At 40.4% G+C, this 23,723-nt stretch overlaps 2 protein-coding genes across 2 annotated transcripts in view; both read right to left on the bottom strand.

The window, feature by feature from the left end:
• LOC131531098 (transmembrane and immunoglobulin domain-containing protein 1-like) overlaps window positions 1-651 on the bottom strand; it is an 11,576-nt gene extending 10,925 nt beyond the window's left edge. The window contains exon 1 of the mRNA XM_058761644.1: window positions 492-651. Within this exon, the coding sequence (XP_058617627.1) occupies window positions 492-651 (160 nt within the window). The remainder of the gene's footprint in view (window positions 1-491) is intronic.
• Window positions 652-776: 125 nt separating this feature from the next.
• LOC131531097 (uncharacterized) lies at window positions 777-9,109 on the bottom strand. The gene is made up of 4 exons (XM_058761643.1): window positions 9,017-9,109; window positions 7,562-7,891; window positions 3,746-4,075; window positions 777-814 (listed from the first exon to the last, which is right to left on the bottom strand). Exons 1-4 carry the CDS (start codon window positions 9,063-9,065, stop codon window positions 777-779), a joined length of 747 nt encoding a protein of 248 aa, XP_058617626.1. The 5' UTR covers window positions 9,066-9,109.
• Between the last annotated feature and the right edge of the window lie 14,614 nt (window positions 9,110-23,723).

Here is a 23,723-nt window from a genome sequence, read left to right as displayed (position 1 = left end):
GAACCTCCCGGCCAGACAACCTTTTCAAGTCCCACGCTGGCGGCGCTTACCCGTCCGACACAGTGGGTATTGTGCTCCCGTCGGGCGTCGGCGAAAGCCTCCCAGCCAGACGACTTACCGTTTCATCCTACGGTCGGCGAGACTGACCCGTTTGACTCAGTGAGTATTGGCCTCCCGTAGAGCGTCGTGTTGGCCACCCACCTATTTTCCGTCCGACGGGCGATGAGGCCTAGCCATCAGTCGCTATGGGTCTCGTCCGCCTGCCAAACACCGTCCACCTGTCTCTTCTATCCTCACACATTTCCCCCCCCCCGCCTGGTGAGGCTTACCCGTTCGATGTCCTGAGTCTCAATCTCCCATCGGATGCTGCGAGAGCCCTTCCAGTTCCGGGTTTTCTCTTCTCCCTACCTGCCGGCGAGGCTATCCGTCTGACATCGTAGTCTTGATCTCGTGTCAGACGTTGACACTGGTCTCCCGGTGGGCTCCTGTACTTGCCGCCCGCAAGTGAGGCTCATCCATTCGATGCCGTGAGTCTTGATCTCCCGTCGGATGTCGCGAGAGCCTCCTTGTCGGACATCCCAAACTCTTTTTATCTGCCAAGCCAATAGGACCCACTCGTCCGGCAGAGTGTGCTCTAGTCGGAGGCTTCATGGGTCCTCTCGGCCAGATTCCGCTCTCTGTCCTCTGATCAGCAGGGGCTGACGGCCAGTAGGGCTCGTACGCCGACTCCGTGATCTATCCCACTGCAGGCAACTCGGGTCCTCCTGGTCAGGGCCTTAACCACACTGCTCCTCCATCGGCGGGCAGGGCTCACCTGTCCCAACGTGATGAGCACACCGTTGAGCTTCGGTTCAAGCCCTCCCTGACCGGTCGCCCCAAACCACACAGTTCACACCAGCGGCCGGTGGGGCCTACCCATGCATGCCAAACCGCTCCCTCAGAGCACGTAGGCTCCCCCGGCCTGTCATCCAGGCTACTCCTCGATACCAGCTACCGCCAGATCTCTATTGCGTATTTGTGGGGCGATCTTAGTCTGGCGGCTGTCCAACACTCAATTGCTTTTGGGGGGTACTCTGGGTTCAGGCAATTCCTGAGCTCGGAGCCCTTCCCCAGGACAGCACGCCAACAACGTATTACCATACTTTCCAAATACGCATTACGCTACTCGTGCTAAATATATGTAAGTGTGAACTCGTGAACTGAACTGTATTATTTTGCACAAGAGAGATCTAATTTAGTTTTGTGGGTCACCATTGTGGTGGAGAGTAGAGCCTGTGCTTCAGTCAATGATGAGCCGTGAACACTGATGTTCTGCTGCTTTATTTAAAGACAGTAACTGTAGAGTTGCTGATACAGTGATGATCTCTTTAAGTGCTTTAGCACATACGTGTGCTACACTCAAAAAAAAGATTCGGTTTAAATTGTTCCAGTGTTCATGTGTTTCCACACTACAGAGTGTTCAAGTAGAATTGAAGCAGTGCTGGAGTTAAGGAGATAATTATGTGATGATTGATCATTAATGATGAACACCTGCTGTTATCAAGAAGAATCACAGAAGGAAAGAGAAACACAAGAACTACAACTGACTTCAGCCACAGCTGAAGATGAAATCAACTGAAAAAAAAGAAGACATTAAATCTCTCAAGATCTGATTAAACAGCATCAGACTGACCAGATTGACTTTATTTCTGTCAGACTTCTAGAGAAGCTCTTATTGAGAATTAACAGAGGTTTAGATGCTTTACTGTTTTGTTTGAAATCACCATCAAAGAGACCAGTGTTTCCTTTTGTTGGGCTCTGGGCTCTTGACCCTTGATATGTTGGTGTTAATATTACACTGGTTGCTTTAATTGTGTGGTCATTTAAAACACACTTAGCTTAACCAGCGAAGCCAAGTGAAAAAGAGTTGTGGGTAGATCTTGTCACTGGTCACTGACCTCATTTCAAGTCCAATTTCTGATTATATAGACATTATACTGTTTTTAGATTTTTTCGTAGCTTCATATCTTGCAGTATTGTAAATATCAGATAATTCGAATAATTTACAAATCACCTTGTGCACATAAAGTTTTCATCTGTAGCAATACAAAGACCACAGACATCAAGAATCAGTGTATGAATCTCAACAATGGTGACAGTCAACAAAATGCTTCATGTTGCAATGCATGCTGGGTACCAGCATAGTACAAGACTCTCCCATGTATCCCAGCATGCATTGCAGCATGAATAAACAACGCAGCTGAATTGTCTGATTATTTTCTTTTATTCTTACTATTTTATTTTACGTATGATGTTATAGTTGTGACTTTTAGTAGCTTGTTTTGTGATGTTCAGAGTTTTATCTGAATATTTTGTTGACTGTCACCATTGTTGAGATTCATACACTGATTCTTGATGTCTGTGGTCTTTGTGTTGCTACAGATGAAAACTTTATGTGCACAAGGTGATTTGTAAATTATTCAAATTATCTGATATTTACAATACTGCAAGATATGAAGCTACGAAAAAATCTAAAACAGTATAATGTCTATATAATCAGAAATTGGACTTGAAATGAGGTCAGTGACCAGTGACAAGATCTACCCACAACTCTTTTTCACTTGGCTTCGCTGGTTAAGCTAAGTGTGTTTTAAATGATCACACAATTAAAGCAACCAGTGTAATATTAACACCAACATGTCAAGGGTCAAGAGCCCAGAGCCCAACAAAAGGAAACACTGGTCTCTTTGATGGTGATTTCAAACAAAACAATAAAGCATCTAAACCTCTGTTAATTCTCAATAAGAGCTTCTCTAGAAGTCTGACAGAAATAAAGTCAATCTGGTCAGTCTGATGCTGTTTAATCAGATCTTGAGAGATTTAATGTCTTCTTTTTTTTCAGTTGATTTCATCTTCAGCTGTGGCTGAAGTCAGTTGTAGTTCTTGTGTTTCTCTTTCCTTCTGTGATTCTTCTTGATAACAGCAGGTGTTCATCATTAATGATCAATCATCACATAATTATCTCCTTAACTCCAGCACTGCTTCAATTCTACTTGAACACTCTGTAGTGTGGAAACACATGAACACTGGAACAATTTAGACCAAATCATTTTTTTGAGTGTATAGCTGATGATAAACTGCAACGATTTGAGTTAAAGTCATGTTTTGAGTAGCTTTACTATTACAAATTAAGTGTTTGCAGTTTTATATTAAGAAATATTCCTTCTTAGTAGACTCAAATGAAATAAGTTAACCAAATGTTTACACCATTACAACAATTTTACAGCATGCAAGAGTTTGCTGTATTTTTACAGTACAATTGTAATTATTGATTTACAGTACTCTTGTAATTTACAGTCTTACTGGCAACTAAAATTGCCAGTAAGTTACCGTAAATTTTTTAGCAATTTTTTACAGTGTACACATATAAGAGGTTGCCCTACAATAATAATAATAATAATAATAATAAAAAAACATACTTCAAATTGCATACATCAAAGATAACTAACCAGATTAAAATGAGTTTTTGTTACGGTTGTAACAGTACATGTATTCATACCGAAAATGTTGGGTATGCAGTAATTAGAAACTCCTTGTCTTACATGTTTATTTTAATGAATCGATATTGATGCTTAAAACCCAAATCAATCTTAGTCTATATAGATAGTGGTTGCGTTTTTGCTGCTTAACCATGTCGCTGTTGTGATTGTGACAAACCATGTGAAAATGAACCTGCTTGTAAAGGTGATAGAGAGATGATACTCACCAGTGACATTAACACCGAATCTCTTTAAGATGTTGAATCTGCTGCTGTTGATCTGTAGTTCATAAAGTCCAGAGTCTGTGGTTCTGGTGTTGGTGATGGTCAGAGATCCAGTCTGATGATCCAGCTTCAGTCTGTCTCTGAATCTCTCTTCACACTGATCATCTGTACAGATCTTACTCTGATATCCAGTGATTTCAGCGATGAAAGTGTCATTAAAATACCACATCATCACTTCATTTGGGGTTTTCATTACACCAGGATATAAAGTGACAGATTCTCCCTTCTTCGCAGACTTTCTCTTAATTTCATCTTGTTCAGCAGCAGAAAAACCTGAAACACAAACCAACAGCTGCTGGATGATCTTGAGGGCAAAAAACTGTGGTATTGATTCTGCATATTTATTTCCTGGATCTTGAAAAAACAATCAGTCTGTTCTACTGTTCTTTTTGATAAAAATGTTTTTTTTGTGGTGAAGTAAATACTACATAAAAACAAAAAACAAATGTAATTTCAACATTAAATAATTTAGTTCAGGGAAGAATTACAAAATTAAAGTAAATTCTATATTAGTACTCAATTTAACCCCTTAACTGTCACCCACAGTTTTGAACAGAGACATTATAGTGCACTATCCAAACTTAATTTTTTATAATTCATGAATGAAAATATTTTGTAACATGATTTTAATGTACCATTTACATGGTAATGCAATGTCTGATTTTAAAATGGGTTTCAAAGGATGAATTTTGAAATTTTAAGTTTTCTACTGATAAATAATTTCTTATGATTTCTAATTCGTGATAGAGAAAAAGGCAACTAAGAAGACTTTCTGTGACAAAGGTCAGAATTCATGTCATGATGTAGATTTTTTTCAGGTGCACTCTTGTCATAAACAGAGGTGTCAAATCCAGGGTCAGAAAGTAAAAGTCCTGCCATGTGTTTATTCCACCCATGAACTCAGCAGCTGATTTCACCAGAGGAGGAACCAACTCATTCCTTTCAAGTCACAAACGAGTCTCGAGTCAAATCCCAAGTCCTCAAAGAGTTAAAGTTAATGAGATAATTAAGAGACTAATTAAATTATGATTGTGCATTAGTGATGAACACCTGCTGTTATTGAGAATAACAGAGGATCAGCTGTTGATGTTTTATTGGTTAAAATGATGCCACCATCACGGAGATCAGTGCTTGCTTTAGTTGGGCTCTTGGTCCGTGACTCCTGTGTTAGATCTCTTTTTGTAGCAATGCATGTGCTGTTATAAATCAGAGAGATCAGTGCTGTACAGTGAGCACTTGTTAGCTGCTTTTAGATGAATAAATAATCGTCACCTGGCCTGACTACATCCAACATATTTTATTTCATTTGTTTATGTTTTGAATAATCAATCCTGTGAAACTACAGCATGCAAGGAAAGCATTGGTCCAACAAGTATAATGAATTTATTTTAAACCTATTGTACATATTTGAACTCTTATTCTAATTAGACACACACAGACATCACTAACCAGCATATGAATCTCAACAATGGTGACAATCTTCAAAATGCTTCATGATGCAATGCATGCTGGGTAACACCATAGTAAAAACTCCCATCATGCACTGCAGTATGAAAAATTATTGTCACCACTGTTGAGGATCATATGATAAGTGTTCATGTTTAAAAGCCTGAGCTGATACAGTTATTTTTTCCAATATTAGGCACATCTCAAACAAGCCTATTGTCATGTGTATTTAGTTCCTGCCTGTTTAGTTAGTTTTTGTCAGGTCTACTCGTTACTCCCTGGTGTTCCTGTGTGTCTCAGCCTTGCCTTGTCTTGCCCTGTCTGTTTTGGATCTTCATTAAAGACTGTTATTTTGAGTTATCCTCGTTCCTCCCTGCTGTGTGCACCGTGACAGGACTACAGCTCCCATCATCCATTGCTCTGATGACACACATACAGCTGAATGCACTGATTACACAGCTGATTCCCATCACACGCCTTACATAAGCCATGGACTTCCTTATTCAGATCGTCCGAGTATTGTATAGCATATATCACTCTCCTAGCGATAGCTACTCTACTGAGCCCTCTTAGTTGTCATAGTCTTGCCTTGCCTTGCCTGTTTTCTCGTGTTTTGATTCTTGCCCGTGTTTCCTGGATTAACCCTTTGCCTTGCCGTTCGAACTCTGTTTGCACCTCACTTGGACTATTGCTTGTGTACCTAGATTATCTCTCTGCCTTGCCTTGTTGGATATTGTTCGCCGATCGAAGACCCACACTTACCCTAGGATTACTCTTAGTCTTGTCTGTGTTGTACCTGTTTGCCATTGCATGAACCTTGCTTGTTTTGTGACCACGTCCCTGAATAAAAGCCTTGCAAATGGATCCGCACGCCTCTTGTCTCGTCGGCTCCGTAACAGTAATACACAGAGCAGTACATTGAAAAGAACATTGTCTGCATTTTTTCCCCTTATCCCCCCATTTAACCCCACTGAATTAAGTAAATCCAGGCCAAAATTAAAACAATACATAACCTCCTCCCACCCATAAGCCCCTCAGGAGGATTGAAATGAAACTGCATTATCTATAATAATACTATATGAGAAAACACATAACCACAACCATGCTGTACTGTACATAAATGTAAGCATTCACACAATGACCTAATTCAATCAGAATCTTTTGAGGTCAAATAGTCAAAGAAATTTAGAACGGGTTTCCAAATTTTGTAGAATTTAACAGTTGAGCCCTGAATAGTGCACTTCAGTTTTTCTAGAGAAAGAATGACATGAGATCTTTTAACCAAGAGGTAGTTGGGGGTGGAGTTGGACACTTCCAATGTAGCAAAAGGCATCTTCTAGCAACCAGGGAAGCAAATGCAATAACATCTGCTTGTTGTTTCGAGAGAGAAGAAAACACGGACACACTAAAGATAGCTACCAAGGGACATGGAGGGAGAGAAATACGTAAAGCCCTTGAAAGAAAATCAAAAAAGTAAGCCCAGTATGAGGCCAATTTAGGGCAACTGAAAAATGTATGAACATGGTCAGCTGGAGAAAAGGAGCATCTCATACAAGAGTCATCTGTTTCTGGGAACAATTTATGGAGTCTAGCTTTGGTAAAGTGGGTTCGGTGCAAAACTTTTAACTGAATCAGACTTAACCGGGCACAAGCAGAGGTAGAATTAACTCTAACAAGGGCCTTGGATCAGAGCTCTTCAGTAAAGCTCATCTTTCTCATCTTAACTATGGGCGGTATAAGAAATGATCTTGCCACGAATGAAGGCTTTAAAAGTTTCCCATAATAGCGAAGCAGAAATGGTGTCTGTTTTGTTAGTCTCAATGAAAAAATCAATATTTTTAGATAAAAATTCACAACAAAATTAACTGTTAAATTTTGTTAAATAAATATTAAAAAATAAAAAAATACATCATTCTGCCGTATTACAAATTATATAGTATACACACTATTACTATGATAATATAATTTACTGCATTCTAATATTACTAGACACTTTCTAAATAATCACAAATATTTTCTGTGTTATATGATGTAAATTTTTCCACATTTTGTGCAAACACATTTTATATGCTTATTTACATAAAATACTTTGCACTTTGTTGAACTAAAAAAAAAAAAAATAGAGTATAAAAACAGATAATAAGAAAAGGTAATCAGAGATTGTATGATGAGCAACTTTCATCTTGACCATAACAATACTAAATGGCAAAACTACTGTTTCACCAATTAAAAGACAAAATAATTTTAAACTCAAAAAAGCAACTCTGAATGTCAATAAAATGATGTGAGTTAAACATCCATTAAATTACTCACTATGAACAGCAACAATGAAGTTCTTTTCACTGATGTTGTTGTTTTTGATGATCTGTAGTATATAAACTCCGGCATCTGTGGTCCTGATATTTGTGATGGTCAGAGATCCAGTCTGATGATCCAGCTTCAGTCTTTCTCTGAATCTCTCAGTACCTTCATTACACTGAACATCTGTACAGATCTTACTCTGATCTTCATTGATTTGAGCGATGCGAATGTCATTATTATACCACCTAATTCTCTCTTCTTGGTGTGTTTCAACACCAGAGTGTAGAGTGACCGAATCTCCACTTATCACTGACACTGACACTTGATAAACGTCAGACACACCTAAAAAATAAATAAACAGTTAAACAATCAGTCTGGGATGATATCCCACATCTTGATTCACATATCGCAAATGTGAATTCATTCAACCAAGTAGATAGAATACTCTTATATACTCCAAATTAATATAATAATAGTACATTTCAAAGGTAATTTTCCGCAAATCTGTGTCAGTGGAGAGAATCAAGTTAGCGAATCCACAGCAGCTTTGGCGCCTATTGTCATGACTGAATGGGTGACTTCATGTTCAAGGAAAACTGTTCACGAATCGTCCACTGAAGTGGAAAACTTGCTGCCAGTGACAAAGTTAAACAACTAAGACATAAACTGAACAAGTTAAACAGACATTTGTCGAACAGAAATGGATAATGAGTCCCTAAACAAAGTCTTCACCCTACAGGTTTCCTTCACTGTATTGCAAGATTTAGTTTCATTTGGAGCATAGACGTTCATAAATGAGACATCCATTTATCAATCACTTAATTTCACAAGACAAATCTGCCTCCTTTTTGAACAGTGTAGATGTCAAGTTCAAATTCCTCTGAACTAAAATACTGATTCCTCTTCTCTTTTCTAATTATAAATCAATTAAACAGTTTAACTGTAAGAAATTATATCACACTAATAGTGAAGTAAAATGTGAAGAAAAAAAATATCCCTTTACAGCATGTTTGAGCAATATACATTTTATATATGTTTTATCAGAATTTTAGAACTTTAAATGTATGTACTCTAAAGTCATTAATGTCCAAGACTTTTGATCTAAAGGTTTCAAAGCAGCTGGTGGCTATTAGTGTAAAGTCATAACATCATTGATAAATTCTTTAATTGATTTGTATGGCTAATACATACATGTTTCTTTTTGTCTAGCCTATCTACAATGTAAGTTGGTCATATGCTCAGAGAGGTTAAAGGAAACCGAATATCTAACGAAAGTCGAAAGCTTTTTATATTTTATTCAGATAGAAACAGCACTTTTTAAGGTAGCAGCTTGTCAAGTTCGTCGTGAAACCGAAACCAGGTAGCCGGGTTTGCGCAGGGAACTTGTGTACTTGTCTTAAATCTGACGAAATATAACTATTTTTTCTTAAAAGACATGATTGTAAAGTTATTGTAAAAACGTCTTACCGTGCATGAAGAGTGCAAACAGACTAACGAAAAAAAATTTTTTCGCCATTATTCTTATAACAAACGACCATGCTCGCCATATGCATGAACCGGTTTAACAATGTATTTTCCTGATAAAGTACATCGACCAGTTTTACCTGTTATTGTTGTGCACTGAGACAGGGTCCAATCAAAAGAAAAAGATTGAGGAAATGAAGTGAAGATGTGTCATCACAACAAAGCATTCACCAAAATGTACGCACACCTTGATATTCTAATCTATAGCGTAACCAATTTCACATTTATTTTAGGTAGACTACACAATGAGGAAAAAATATATATAAATTATACTATTGTTTTTCATAATGGTAAAAGAAGATGGTCAAAACTTATCTAAAAAAAGAGAAAAATTGCCCTGCTATTCTTTTCATAAAATGTATTGAATATTTAAATATAGTATTGTCTTAAAACGTATTTTATACATAAACATCATTAATACGCTTTAACTGCCATGTTTGCAGGGCATGTGGTGTCTTTGAAACTGTTACTGTGTATGTATATATATATATATATATATATATATTGTGGCGGGAGGAGCCAACGACAGACACAGTGGGTGTGGCATCAGGCCTCGGAGAGGCTTTTATTAAACAAAACAATAAAATAAAAGTGTCCAGAGGAAGAAGTGTCCGAAATAAACAGGGGGATCTGGTGTCCTCGTTGTGCTGCGGGGCTTGTGCAGGAGGGCAGTGTTCCAGGAGGAAGGGTCCAGGGAAGGGGCGGAGTCCGGCGGCCGCACGCGCTCCCGCTCTGGTCCGGGGCGTGAGGGGCGGCGGCTTCGTTCTAGCGGCGGCTCTTCCTCTTCTTCCACGGCCTTTGGCAGGACTTGTACGGCCCGGCATCCTAGCCCAACGGCCGTAACACGGGTGCGGTCTCGTCCGGACCGCAGGTCCGGCGGCTCACGTCTCTGGCGGCACGGAAATCCCTCCACGCTCCCTTCCTGGACCCACGAGGACACCAGCGTGCATGCACGGTGGAAGAGACCGGTCTCCCGAGGAGAGGCGCGCTTGGCATTTAACGGCGGCGGTGATGAGGCTTCATTCAGTCCAGCTGTGCCTCATCACACGCCGCCAGCCCACGTTGATCCCACGCCCCTCCTCTCATCCGCCCACTCCCGTCGGGAGCCTGGTGAAGGGCGGCGAATAAGGGACGGGGTGGTGATGAAGAACAGGGGGAGGGCAACCGACTCGTCACTATATATATATATATATATATATATAAACTATGCTGAAGTAGATATGGTGAGGTCAGCTAAACTGGGCCACATTTAGCTAAATGACTTATAATATTAAATAAGCTATGCATGAGATCTTATGATATTTTTATAAATTATATTTTTTTAAATGTGAAAAAGTATCATATAAATGTGAAAATGTGCCATAGCTGTCAGGGTTCTGGACTCTTTGTTGTTTGTTTTTCCCCTGTCCTTCCTGAGTTTCCTTATTTGGTTATTTTCCTGCTGTTGTTAAGTTGTTAGGCTTTTTTGAGATGTGCCTCGCCTCGCCTGAAATGTAGGTGAGAGCAGGCGGCTGCAGTGAGGGGAGGAGTGAAATAAGCGCAGTCAAGACAGACAGTTCTGCCCTCTCGAAGTGGAACAGATACCTACGAGATTAAAGGCAGATATCGCGTTATTCTCACTCATATGCTGTGCTGCTGATAAACATGATATCATTTCAGTTCTGTTGCTTTTATATGAACATAAAAATTATGAACAAGACACTCAAAGTGTTTGCTATTTAATTCCATACGAAAGGCGTATTTATCATCTATTTTTATTTTAATTCAAACATGTATTTTAGATTTTTTATAGAAACTATGGCAACAATCACATATCTCACAAAGAGATCGCACTGTCATAGTGTTTGGGAATATTCATGCACAATTTAAATACATAATCGCATGAAATCAGATTAAAAAAATAAAACATTTTAGAAGAGAATGCAGCATCACGGATGTCTGAACCAATGAGCATTAAGCTGTGTCGTCAGTCAGTCGTTTCCCATCATGCTTTTGATCAGCGCAGTCGGTGGAGAGCAACTGCGCTCGACTGCTCAATCCGACACAGCCGCCTCGCCGTCGCGAGAGTTTTTTTGGCACACATCAGCATGACATCAGAGCAAGGCACACTCGGACACTTTTCTAACCGGCATGCACCTCGCGGTGATCACCGGTGATCGGTTCTGCGCATATTTTGCTCATCTCAAACAAGCCTAATTTGATTATTCCTTGATTACTCCTCACCTGATTCTGTTCTCCCTGATTACTTCCTATGTGTTTATAAGTCCTGAGTTCTCCCTGAGTCTTGCGTTCACTCGTCTTTTATGTTGTGTTTCCCATGCAACCTCATTGATTTATTAAAACAAAGAACATTTCCTATCTCCAAGTCTCCTGAGTCCTTCCCACGACACACAACTGTGACAGATGAACGGACCCCTTTGCAGAAGGATGACTGCAGCTGAGGATGCGCTGTGGGGTTTGCGGCAGGCTGGTCAGAGGTTGGAGTGGCATGTGGAGGATTTCATCGAGCAAATTGATTACATCCTTTTTCACCCCATGCCGAAAACCTCCACATACCGCACCAACGGCTTGGACCGCCTGCCCAACTCCAAACGCCCCTTCAGATAGCAAAATTTGTCTGGCCCACCTCTGGGCCACAACCTTGCTTAGCTTCCGACCCAGTTCTGGCTGGGTCCCCGGCCCAAACCTGGCACACACACTGAAAACTGACTCAAACAATTTCCTCTGGCCCAGATGCGGCCCACGCCCTGTAAAATGACTCTTATTCATTGACGTGGCCCAGATCTGGCCCGCATACTGTAGAGTGACTTCTATTATTTTATGTGGCCCAGGTCTGGCCCAGACACTTTAAGCCAGATCTGGCTGAGACTCGGCTTGGTCCTCGGGCCGAATGTGGCCCAGAAACTGCTAAATGTAATTCAGCAGTGAAACACAAACCACCATTGAAAAACATTAAAAAGGCTTTAATTATAAAATTACCAAATAATTGTATATAAATATATATGAACAATGAACAAATGCACTACAGTATAAAAATTAACACACTTTTTAAACCACAAAGTAACAAGTAAATTATATTTACTGTATATTATATATATATATGAAGAGTTCATTTGCAAAAACAGATAACTCCGTTTTTAACAATTTTTAAAAATTATGTTTTTTCATTGTGCATTCCAATTAATCTCAATCAAACTGCAGTCAGGTTATTTTGATTAGGTAAAGAATAACTAATAAATACTAGCTAACTAACACAATAAAACACAAACACCTGATAAGAAAAAAACATGATTTTAGAAAAAATTGAAAAACGGAGTTATCTGTTTTTGCAAATAAACTCTTCATATATAAAACATTGTGTGTCATAATTCAGTTCAGTTCTTATCAAATGGTGTCAGTGCAGTCAAGTCAATAATATTGCTGAATATTAGGTGTCTTCAACTAAGTAAGACAAAAGGCAGTGACAAGGAAACCAAACCCAAACAAGACCCGGCTCAGTCAGGAAACAGTCTGAACGTGGTGTGATTATTCCAAGCTGCATTACAAATCAGATTGTAGATTGATATCATTCAGAATATTTCATCCAACTTCTTCTGCTTGAAGAAACATCACGCCAGCAGGTGAAGCTGGTAAAAAGGTTCTGTGCAGAGGGCTTGTCTCGTTCTCGTAGTCTTTGCTGAGGATCTGTGCTGGGGCCATCAAGGGATCTGTTATCTAGCTGACATGGTCTCCGCTGACAGTCAGGGATGTGTTGTGGTCGCTCCTGGGTGCAGGTCCACCGTCTGGTCTGGATACCGACTGGATCAGCTGATTACTGTAACCTAGGGATAAGGGTGAGACAGTATATAAGCGACTAATATAAGCATTGATGTCATTCTTACAAATTAACAAGTACATTAGATATTATAGGAAGTGTTGCTGCTTACCCTAATTGGTGCAGCATAAAAATCCTTTAAGGGATTTGAATTATAGAAATGTGATAGTGTGTCATGTGTATGGAAGGTTAAAGATATGGGACATTTAAACTCACAGAGTGTGTCTGCCTCCCGAAGTCCGCCCTTTTGATCTGCCAGCTGGAGCCACCTCTTCATAGTCCCTTTGACCTCCATTTCAGCAGCATTAACTTGAAAGTTTTTCCAGCCTTGAAATATATGTATAAATATATATTGTAAGGTAATTATTCAATCTTAAGCATTACAGTTTTTTTTACAATCATTAGGACCAGACCCATAATTCGCACCTTATATGTTTGATGAATGTTCATGCATAAGTTCATGCAGCAGCTCAGAATTTCTGTAAAAAAAAGATGTCAATTACATATATATTGTGTTCAGATTAAACTTTTAAGTTTGTTTGCTCATAACAATCCCCACCACAGTAAAATAAGTATTATTTTTTATCACATCATACAGCATATATATGCTTTAAAAGTTTTCGTTCACTCTAAAAACTGAACCTGCTCTACTACAGCAGACAGATTAGGCCTCCATTTAAGCACAAAAGATGATGCACTCACATTATACGGCTTTCTCTTACGTATCTATAATGTTTTTGTCTGTCAGAGCTTCCCACACAGCAGCGTTACCACAAAATAAATATTATTAAATTCAGATTGCACATATTGAATTGTCTTAGCAGGTGTAATGCTACAACAGCGTGCTCAGTTTGATTCACAAACAAATGACTCATTTGAATGGTTAAGTGAATCGAATCAGACAGAGCCACTCGTATAGATGTTTATGGCGCCACCAGCGCAGTTCGACTCCTATGATTCAATAACAATCACTCGTTGAAAAAGACGAATCGAATGAATTCTAGCCAAAAATAAAAAGATTTTAACTCATTAAAATTTAATTAGCTAACATTATCGTGCACTGGATACAGCTCATCGGTTTTTTATATTAAAAAAATTACATATTGTTTTTCTAAAGAGGCCGCGCCTATCAGGCCTAACGTTACTCATCAACACTGAATATATCCGGGACCGAATAATTTTTCTGACGTTATGTTATCATCGCAAAACTCCTAACAGAAACCATCTAAAAACTATACTCTTCGTGGGATTAAAAAAAAATCAAACAACATTAAATAAATTAAATAACTTACTTTTTGCATCTGAAGTATTCCTCTTGAGAACTGTGCCCGCCGAAATCTCCTCAGGATTAACCGCCAAATCTTTCTCTCAGCGGTTGAGTTCCTTCAGTCTAGCAGCGGCCCGCTGGCGACAAAACTAACTCGGGCTGAAGGTAGATACACACAACTACACCGAATGCAGACCTGCCGCACGCACAACAGCTTTCAGCCGAGATCGGCCCAGAGAGAAAAAGCCATCTGTCAGCCAGAAGTGTTTTGTAGAGTCGGCGTGGCTCTGGCCCATTATCTTCTCACTGATGCCGAGACTGAGCCGACAGTGGCGCATTTCAGCCAGAATCAGCCAGAGTGTGCTTGCTATCTAAGCTCCGCCAGCGTCCTCAGCCCCAGCCCGCAGTCCGCGGCTCACCCAAGCCCGCCGTTTGCGGCCCATGCAAGCCCGTCTGCAGAAAGTATGGCAAGCCCACCGACACTTGTTCCTACACTCCTGGACACGGCCCTACCGCTGGAGTTTGCTGCGTCCATTCTGACCCCAGAATCTCCCTCGCCTCTGCTGGTTCCGTCCAGCCCTTCGTCTCCTGAGTTTCCCCAGTCGGCCAGCTCCACTCCTTGCAAGTGCCCTCCAGTGCCTGCTCCTGGCAAGTGCCCTCCAGTGCCAGCTCCTTGCAAGTGCCCTCCAGTGCCAGCTCCTCGCAAGTGCAAGAGCCCTCCTTCGTCTCCGCTGGTCCCATCCAGATCCGCGCTTCCAGAGCGCCCCCAAGTAATGTTCCCTCTAAGCTGCGGCCGCGCACTTCTTCCACCGTGGCCGCGCAGAGAAATAATGTGGCGCGCACACGCAAAAATGAATTGGGAAAGCCATTTGATTGTATTCTAGTAAAAACGAATGAATTGCGATGCTCGGGCAAACCGCTATAGAGCTGCTGCCGCTATAGAGTTAGAGCCGGTGAATGCGGTTTACAGGTTTCAGAGAATGATGTGCGCCAAATGAGTCGCTGTAGTAACCGAATACTTCAATGGTTGCGGACGAAATAGCTCAAATCGAGAGCCAACACAAATCGCAATGACATGTAAAATAAAACGTCCTCATGTATTAAAGGTGCTGTATGTAGGATTGACACCTAGCGGTTGAACCAGGTATTGCAGTCCAAATTCAAAATATTGGAGAAGGTTTTTTTCACCCGGCCCCTCCTCCTCAGACTTGACGCACACGCAGGTTGCCAGATTAACGACACCAACAGGAACGAGCGCACATGAGGATGAATGAAATTAAATACGCTGTGTTTTCCGCCAACTGGCAACCTGGGGTGCCGAAATACAATTGGGTAAACTGGCAGTGGGTGGGTTTCACAAACCATAACAAACACAAACATTCCGGGCAGTGGCGGTTCTACATCGAATTACTCTCCGGGCGAGACCCCCTCTGAGCGCCCCACCCGACCCCACCGAGAAAAAAAAAAACATACAATTTTGCACAAACAGCCATGTTTTACTATAACAATATAATTAAAACATTTTTTTTTTTTTTTTGCCATTTCACACAATTCAGAAAAAACAAAAACGTGCAAATTATAGGCCTGTGTTTTAATATTATGAATGTAATGTGCATTATTTGGAAGAAAGTCAAAGTGTGACTGACTTTAGCCCACTAAGTGGATCTCCTCCTTGTCCGCCCTATTTGGGAGAGGTGAACTGTCGCCCGCGGCCACGCCCACGCCCGCGCCCCCCTCCTCTTTCCACTTCTCACACAGCTTCTGTGCACGGCACCTTCTCAGCAAGCAGGGGCGTCAATTTGTCAATTCCCCACACAGTTATATGATAGATAATAGAAAACCGCTTAGCGTGCAGATGATTTTTAAAAAATTTTTCAAGTGCTCGTGTCATGAAAAAATGCTGCCCTGGGCAGCTGCCCGGTTCGCCCATGCCAAAAACCGCCACTGATTCCGGGCCGGAATGCACATTTTCAAAGGAGAATAACTGACTGTAGAATTGTTTTTCAGATAAACAAGTATGTTAACTTAGCATGTTTCTTAAATATCTGCAAACATATTATGGTATTTTTATGCTTTAGTAGAGTAAAAATCCTACATACAGCACCTTTAAAGAAGAGTGGCTTGATTAAGTGCTGGAAATAGTGGATGATGGGCACAGAACGGTAACAAAACTCTGAGATATCTACAGTCACACATAGGTGTATTGTGCAAACTGTACTTCATAGGGATGTTTAGATAGCTTTATAAGAACTCACGTTCACTTCTTTTTTTTTTTTTTAATAATAATAATAATATTTAACTTACAGATCTCAGTTTAAATGCTTCAGTTTGTTTTCTATTCTCTTCTATCAGTTTAAATGCTTCAGTTGTTTTGATATTAGATTATATTATGTTAGGCCTATATTATAAACCTAATAAATAATTGACCTTGTCAGTCACTTATGCTCATCAAGGCTGTATTTGATCAAAATACAGAAGAAAAAAAAAACAGTAATATTGTCAAATCTTAGGCTATTGCAATTTCTAATATTGTTTTTCTATTTTAATATATTTTTAATATATAGTGTATTCCTGTAAAGCAAAGCTGAATTTTCAGCATCATTACTCCAGTCTTCAGTGTCACATGATCCTTCAGAAATCATTCTAATATTCTGATTTATTATCAGTGTTGAAACTGTTGTTCTGCTTAATATTTTTTGGAACCGATTTTTCTTTGATTATGTGATTAGGCTAATAAAAAGTTAAAAAGAACAGCATTAATTAAAAATATAAATATTTTCTAACAATACAAGTCTTTACTATCACTTTATATCCATTTAACACATCCTTGCTGAATAAAAGTATTAATAAAAAAATAAAGAAAAAAATTACTGACCCCAAACTTTTAAATAGTACTGTATATTGTAACACAAAATGTATATTTTGAATAAACACTGTTCTTTTTAACTTTTTATTTCTCAAAGGATCCTGAAAAATATGAGCAGCACAACTTTTTCCAACATTGATTATAAATTAGCATATTAGAATGATTTCTGAAGGATCATGTGAACACTGAAAATTCAGCTTTGCTTCACATGAATAAATTATATTTTAAAGTATATTAAAATAGAAAACTTTTATTTAAAATTTCAATAATGTTTCACAATATTATTTTGTGAAATAATAAGGGGTGTCAACGTTAACGCGTTAACGCATGCGCAAATTAATCGTTTGATTAATGGTTTGGTTTGACCCCAACTTCTTCCCGTCATCGCAGCGCGGAAGGTTATCTAGCACTGTGTGATGAGGGTACAGCACCAGTGTTGCCAGGGCAGCGGCACAAGTGGACTATTTTGAAAATACAGTCGCGGGAAAAATTACAGAGCCGTGGGTTGCGGTTTTTTTGGGCTACTTTTATAATGTACCGCAACCGCCCAAAGTGTATATAGACAAATACAACTTAAAATAGATCCTTTTACTAATGTGTATTATACTTGAAATGTATACCTGGCAACTTAAGAACGGAGAGGCGGTTGTAACATCAAACAACGTGAGTTTCAGCAGAGCATACATGTTAAGGCTTTTACACAGCAGAAATAAACTTGACAACAGCCACTATAGATTTTATTAGATAATAAACACATGATTACGATAGGATATGGTCTGTATGTGATTTTTTTAGTTGAATGTGTACATCTGAAATGCTCATTTGTGCAGCGATATAAAAGGCTATAAATAGCATATTTTAACAACAGTAAACGACCAAATTCCACATGTGATCGCAAAAGGAAGTTATTACAAACACTCGATGATGGTTTGAAGTGAGTTCTGAGTAAAAGTGTACTATTAATCTCATAAATTGTTTTATGAAGCATGATGCTAATATTAGCTCTAATGCACCTGCAGAACAGGTCCAACTCTTCTTCATAATGCATTTTGTCATAATACTTCACGTAAGGTTGCAAGAAATGTTTTGTTGTATTGATTTAGAAATACTTTTGATAATAGTTGGGTAAATGTATACTGGGATTGAAGCGATGTGGCTTGGTAAACGTTTTATTGCCAGTTTAAAGGCTGATAATGGCTGAATAAAAACAAAAGAATAATGATAAAAGAATAATAAGGATTATGTCTCATACCTGGCGGAAGTGTGAAAGGTTCAGTTTCCTTAAACTAGTTTTTTGTTTCGGTGTTAGCTAAATAGACGCACGATGAAGGAGTGTAAACAAAAACAGAGTCAAATCCAAAATCAAGAAACAGAGAATATCCAGGAGCGAGGGGTAGCAAAACACAATGATCAAATAATAGCAGACAAAGAAGCAAGGATGAACACAGGCTTTAAATGCAAAACGTAATCAAGGGGAAACAGAAACAGGTGAGAGCTAATTAACTAATGAGGATAACTAAGGAAACTGGGTCAACGTGACATATTGCCCCCTCCTGGAACGGCGCGTCCCTGCGTGGACAAAAACAGTCCAACAGAGGAGGGAGCGTGGGGGTTCTGGAGGTGAGCGTGGAGCAGGAGAAGGGAAGGTAATGGGGAAGGGACAAAGTTCATAGGGCCAGGGTGGAGTCGATGGAGGAAGGAGCCAGGGAGGAGCCCGGAGCAGGGGGATCCAGGTGGCAATCCAGAGACCAGCTAGGATGGCGGCCCACGGTGGAGTTGATGGCGGGAGGAGCCATGGTGGAGAAGGGGCCGACGACACCAGGGGGCCGACTGACGGAGACTGAGCTGCTGGAGGTAGAGACCCAGGTGGAACGGGGCAGACGGAGAGCCGGGGCGAAACTGAGGATCTGGAGGGCCAAGGTGGAGCTGAATGCTCAGGCGACTGAGGCGGAGGCGGGGATCCGGAAGACCGCGGTGGAGCCGGTGCGACTGAGGATGAAGGTGGAGCTGGAGGGAAGGAGGAGCCTGACAGAGCCGGAGGGATGGAGTGACAAGGCAAAGCCAGCGGAGTGGAGTCCCGAGGTGGCGGATGGTCGACGACTGACCAAGGCGGAGCCGGAGGAACGAGGGAACCCGGTGGAGCCAGTGGGATGACGGGCAATGTTGGAGACAAGGGAGCTATTAGACGAGGCGGAGCCGATGGGTCGGAGGACCGAAGTGTAGTCCAAGGCTCGGAGGCTGGAAGTGGAGACAGGGGATCTGCATGTCTGGGTGGAGCTGGAGACTGCAAGTCCCGAGGCGGCGGAACAGAGCGCATGGCAGGCGCTGACTGAGGGTGAGCTGAGGGACTGACAGGCATCAGCGGAGCTGGAGGCGAGGAACTAGCTGGTTTGAGAGGAGGCGGGAGAGGGACCACAGGAGGACTTGAGCTGGACGGAATCAGCGGAGACGCAGGAGATTCAGGAGCACAGGGTAGTACTTCTCCAAGTGTGGGCGGGGCTTCCCTCCAAGCCCTCGTACACCACCAAAACTCCCTCGAAGACGGACGATGTTGCCGGTTCACGCACTTGGTCAGAGGATGATTGAGGCTCAGTCACAGCGGGCTCAGGCTCTCCGTCTGCAGTGGACTCAGGCAGTATTTCCGTATAGCGGGGTGACGGCTGGCTGGTCTCTGGTTCGGGAGTGGGGCTGGAGATATCCTACTCTGAGGGGCTGATGGAGAAAAACAGTCCATTATCCTCTTTGGGACCGTTCGCGGGCAGGCGTGCCTTACACCGCTCGCTCAAGCTGGTGATGTAGAAGACGCATAGCGAGCGGTCAGGGAAGTGGGTAAGGCACGCCAGATCTAGAAAGTCCCTTGTATGGTCCTCCAGCGAACGGTCCATCTGCTCCAGGCACAGGAGTTGGACGGCTGGCAAGGCCAAGAGGAAAACAAAAAATAAACAGAAAGAAAAACGCAGCTTTAAAATAACTCACTTTTTAGGTCTGCTATTCTGTTACGGTGTTAGCTAAATAGACGCACGATGAAGGAGTGTAAACAAAAACAGTCTTTTAATAATAATCCAAATCAAGAAACAGAGAATATCCAGGAGCGAGGGGTAGCAAAACACAATGATCAAATAATAGCAGACAAAGAAGCAAGGATGAACACAGGCTTTCAATACAAAACGTAATCAAGGGGAAACAGAAACAGGTGAGGAGCTAATTAACTAATGAGGAGAACTAAGGAAACTGGGTCAACATGTGACATTTGTCATGCATTTCTTTTTCAACACATTTATAGGTAAATCCTAGTATTTTAAATTTGTGATTAATCATGATTAATCACAGTCCACGACTGTGATTAACGCGATTCAATTTTTTAATCGATTGACAGCACTAGAAATAATATTCAGTATTTTTTTTAATCAAATATGTACAGCTTTGATGAGCCTAAGAAACTTCATTAAAAAATTTTACTGATTACTGACTTCTGAACGGCAGTGTATTGTACTGTAAAAATGTTTTCTCAGATAACCTAAAATGTACATCATTTAGTTACATCAAGGGTCAAATCAAATATAAATAGCACATTAATGTTAAAAGTTACACACTTTTTTGTGCACGCGCTGTACAGGTCTGGTATAAAGAATGTTTTTGCTCAGGTGGCCAAAATGTCCGCCCAATAGTGAAAAGTTTTGCTCAGCAAGAAAAAAAATGAGAGGGAACATTGCCCCCAAGTGTCTGCGCTTCCAGAGTGCCCCCAAGAGTCTCCGCTGGTCCCGTCCAGCTCGCCCCCAAGAGTCTGCGCTTCCAGAGCTCCCCCAAGAGTCTCCACTGGTCCCGTCCAGCTCGCCCCCAAGAGTCCGCGCTTCCAGAGCGCCCCCAAGAGCCTGCGCTTCCAGAGCGCCCCCCAGAGCCCACTCCTCGCAAGCGCCCTCCAGAACCCGCTCCTCCAGAATGCCCCCCTGACTTCTTAAACTTCCCAAGAACATTTTCGGGACATATGTCCGTGGCTAAGGCCACGGAGGGTCCGCCATGGTCTCCTGAGTCCCCGGATCCGCCATGGTTGCCCGAGCTCCCTGCTTCGCCCTGGAGGCCTCCCGTGTCTCCATCCTGGTCTAACCTCCAGGGCGTGATTATTCCTTGTTTACTCCTCACCTGATTTTGTTCTCCCTGATTACTTCCTATGTGTTTAGAAGTCCTGAGTTCTCCCTGAGTCTTGGTCCGTTCACTCGTCTTTTATGTTGTGTTTCCCATGCAACTTCATTGATTTATTAAAACGAAGAACATTTCCTATCTTCAAGTCTCCTGAGTCCTTCCCGCTACACACAACCGTGACAATAGCAACAACACCATAAATGCATTTCATTATAGAGTTGAATGAATATTTCATTAAACAATGCAATTAAAAATGAACTGATTATGTTGTATAGGTGTGTGTTTCTGTGCATTGGTGTCTTTTGTGTGCATTTCTACCTAAAATACCTAAAATCTTTTCTTTTTTTTTTTAATTGAACACTTTTTTTATTTGAAAGAGCATGTCAAAATATTGTTCATAAACCTTTACTTTGTTGGTAAGCTTACTTATAATTGCTTTAGTACCATTATTAGTGATGAATGAAATTTACTATGTCATGCTCACTTACCTTACAATTTCTTTGACAAGCTTCATTTGACATTCTGCCCTGCCTGCATTAAAAAACTCAGACCAATCAAAATTATTGTAATGCAAGATCAGTTATTGTGATTTTCTGTCAAAAATGTAAATGACGCTACAGTACAACCTTACTTGGTCCATTTTACCTAAAAGCCCATTTTAGCTGACCTCACCCTAGTTTACATGTTTAATGGACACACTGAAACGTCACTAACATTTAGGCCGCATTTACACTGCATGGTTCAAGTGACCCAATTCCGATTTTTTCCTCCCATGTGGCACAGATCGGTACGGAGCCCCTAAAGGGACATTGGCAAAAAAATTAAAAATAAGACTATCGCGTGCGCACGAGAAACTATGGCGTGCGCACGAGATACTACATTTACAGTTTCCTGTTGCATCACTTCTGCCATCTTACACAGAAGAAAACAAGAGCATGCATGTGCATGAATTAGCCTAATTGAGATCTATTTTGGCCTTCAATACTAAAACACTGTGTCTGTTCTTGCATTCAGACACAGATAAATCATCACCGAACAGCACTTGTGTTTTTGTGTGTGTAAACACACTTGACAATAAAGCTCTTTCTGATTCTGACATTTAAAACGCATTTTGAGGTCTGGAAGGATTGGTAGCTACAGTATAAAAGCTCAAATTTTAGATTTCGATATGGCGATAGCCTATTGTCCCACATAAAACTTTAAAAGCCAGTCAAATATGTATATAATCGAAAACGATTATTTATTTTTGATAATTATTACTTTACTTCAGTTTGGTTTTCAATAACTGCTATTAGTTTCGTTTCATTTTCGTTTTTTATTTCTTTGACATTTCTTTGACATTTTTCTTTCTTTCTTGATAAATAAATGCCTTTATTTTCGTTAAATACAGTTCCTAATATAACATGTTTTACGATTTTCAAACATATGCTGACGAAAACAATACGATCGCGCTGACTGACATTTGCAAAGCGAGTGCATAAGACGTGCCTTTCCTCGAGTGCGCGATCTCCCTTATAAAGTACAATTATTGCGTATTGATCTATGCATTACAGTAGGTCTTAATATAGATCTGTCTCAATGTTAATCATACATAAAAAGAAAATGTGGAATCACTCGCATGCTCTTGATTAAACTACCGTTTATTTGCATATTTGTTCTTATATTGAATAACAAAGATAAAAAAATAGCTATATTGTGATTGATAAATATATAGCCATTATTATTAAGAAAAGAATTGGAGGAAAATATGTAATGTTGCTTGGTGATTTTGCTTTGTAATCTTTAACTCGATTTTTCTCGAAATCAGATCTGCTGCCCGCCTCTATTGCCTTCAAACGGCTGTAGCTCAGTCATTTTTTGTCCGATTCCAACAAGTCATATATAATTTTAGAAGGTATTTTAAATGGAGAATGTGAAAATAATATTTTTGAAAATTTGCGCATTTCGAGTCATTTTGCCAGCACGGGTCACATTTATTTTTTATAATTATTACTTTATTGTAGTCATAGGCTTTCAATAACTGTGCTTCATTTTAGTTTTTCATTTATTTTGACATTTCTTTCTTTCTTTCTTTGCCTGCATGCCTTTATTTCCGTTAAATACAGTTCTTAATACAACATATTTTACTGTTTAAACATGAATACAATATTTATTACATTTAAACTCGTTTAACAAGCATTTTAGAAGTAAATGAAATATCGTATACATATTTAAACGGTAAAATATGTTATATTAGGAACTGTATTTAACGAAAATAAAAGGCATTTATCTATCAAGAAAGAAAGAAAAATGTCAAAGAAATGTCAGGTGGAATATAGGCTGAGAGAAAAAGCCGTTCTTGTGCTGTTCAGTGATGATTTATCTGTGTCTGAATGCAAGAACAGACACAATGTTTTAGTATTGAAGGCCAAAATAGATCTCAATTAGGCTAATTCATGCACATGCATGCTCTTGTTTTCTTCTGTGTAAGATGGCAGAAGTGATGCAACAGGAAACTGTAAATGTAGTATCTCGTGCGCACGCGAAAGTTTCTCGTCCACGCGATAGTATCTCGTGCGCACGC

This window comes from Onychostoma macrolepis, chromosome 22 (genome assembly GCF_012432095.1).
Source record: "Onychostoma macrolepis isolate SWU-2019 chromosome 22, ASM1243209v1, whole genome shotgun sequence".
NCBI classification, from domain to species: Eukaryota; Metazoa; Chordata; class Actinopteri; order Cypriniformes; family Cyprinidae; genus Onychostoma; species Onychostoma macrolepis.
The sequence above is the reverse complement of the archived record's forward strand: the minus strand, read 5'-3'. Positions and strand labels throughout refer to the sequence as shown.

Excerpts from the sequence above, each read along its gene's own strand:
- LOC131531097 (XM_058761643.1), bottom strand. The coding sequence starts at position 9,065 with ATGGCGAAAAAATTTTTTTTCGTTAGTCTGTTTGCACTCTTCATGCAC. Across the intron at positions 7,892-9,016 it reads GTTTGCACTCTTCATGCACG|GTGTGTCTGACGTTTATCAA; the intron begins GTAAGACGTTTT and ends TTTATTTTTTAG. Across the intron at positions 4,076-7,561 it reads CTTCATTGTTGCTGTTCATA|GTTTTTCTGCTGCTGAACAA; the intron begins GTGAGTAATTTA and ends TTTGTGTTTCAG.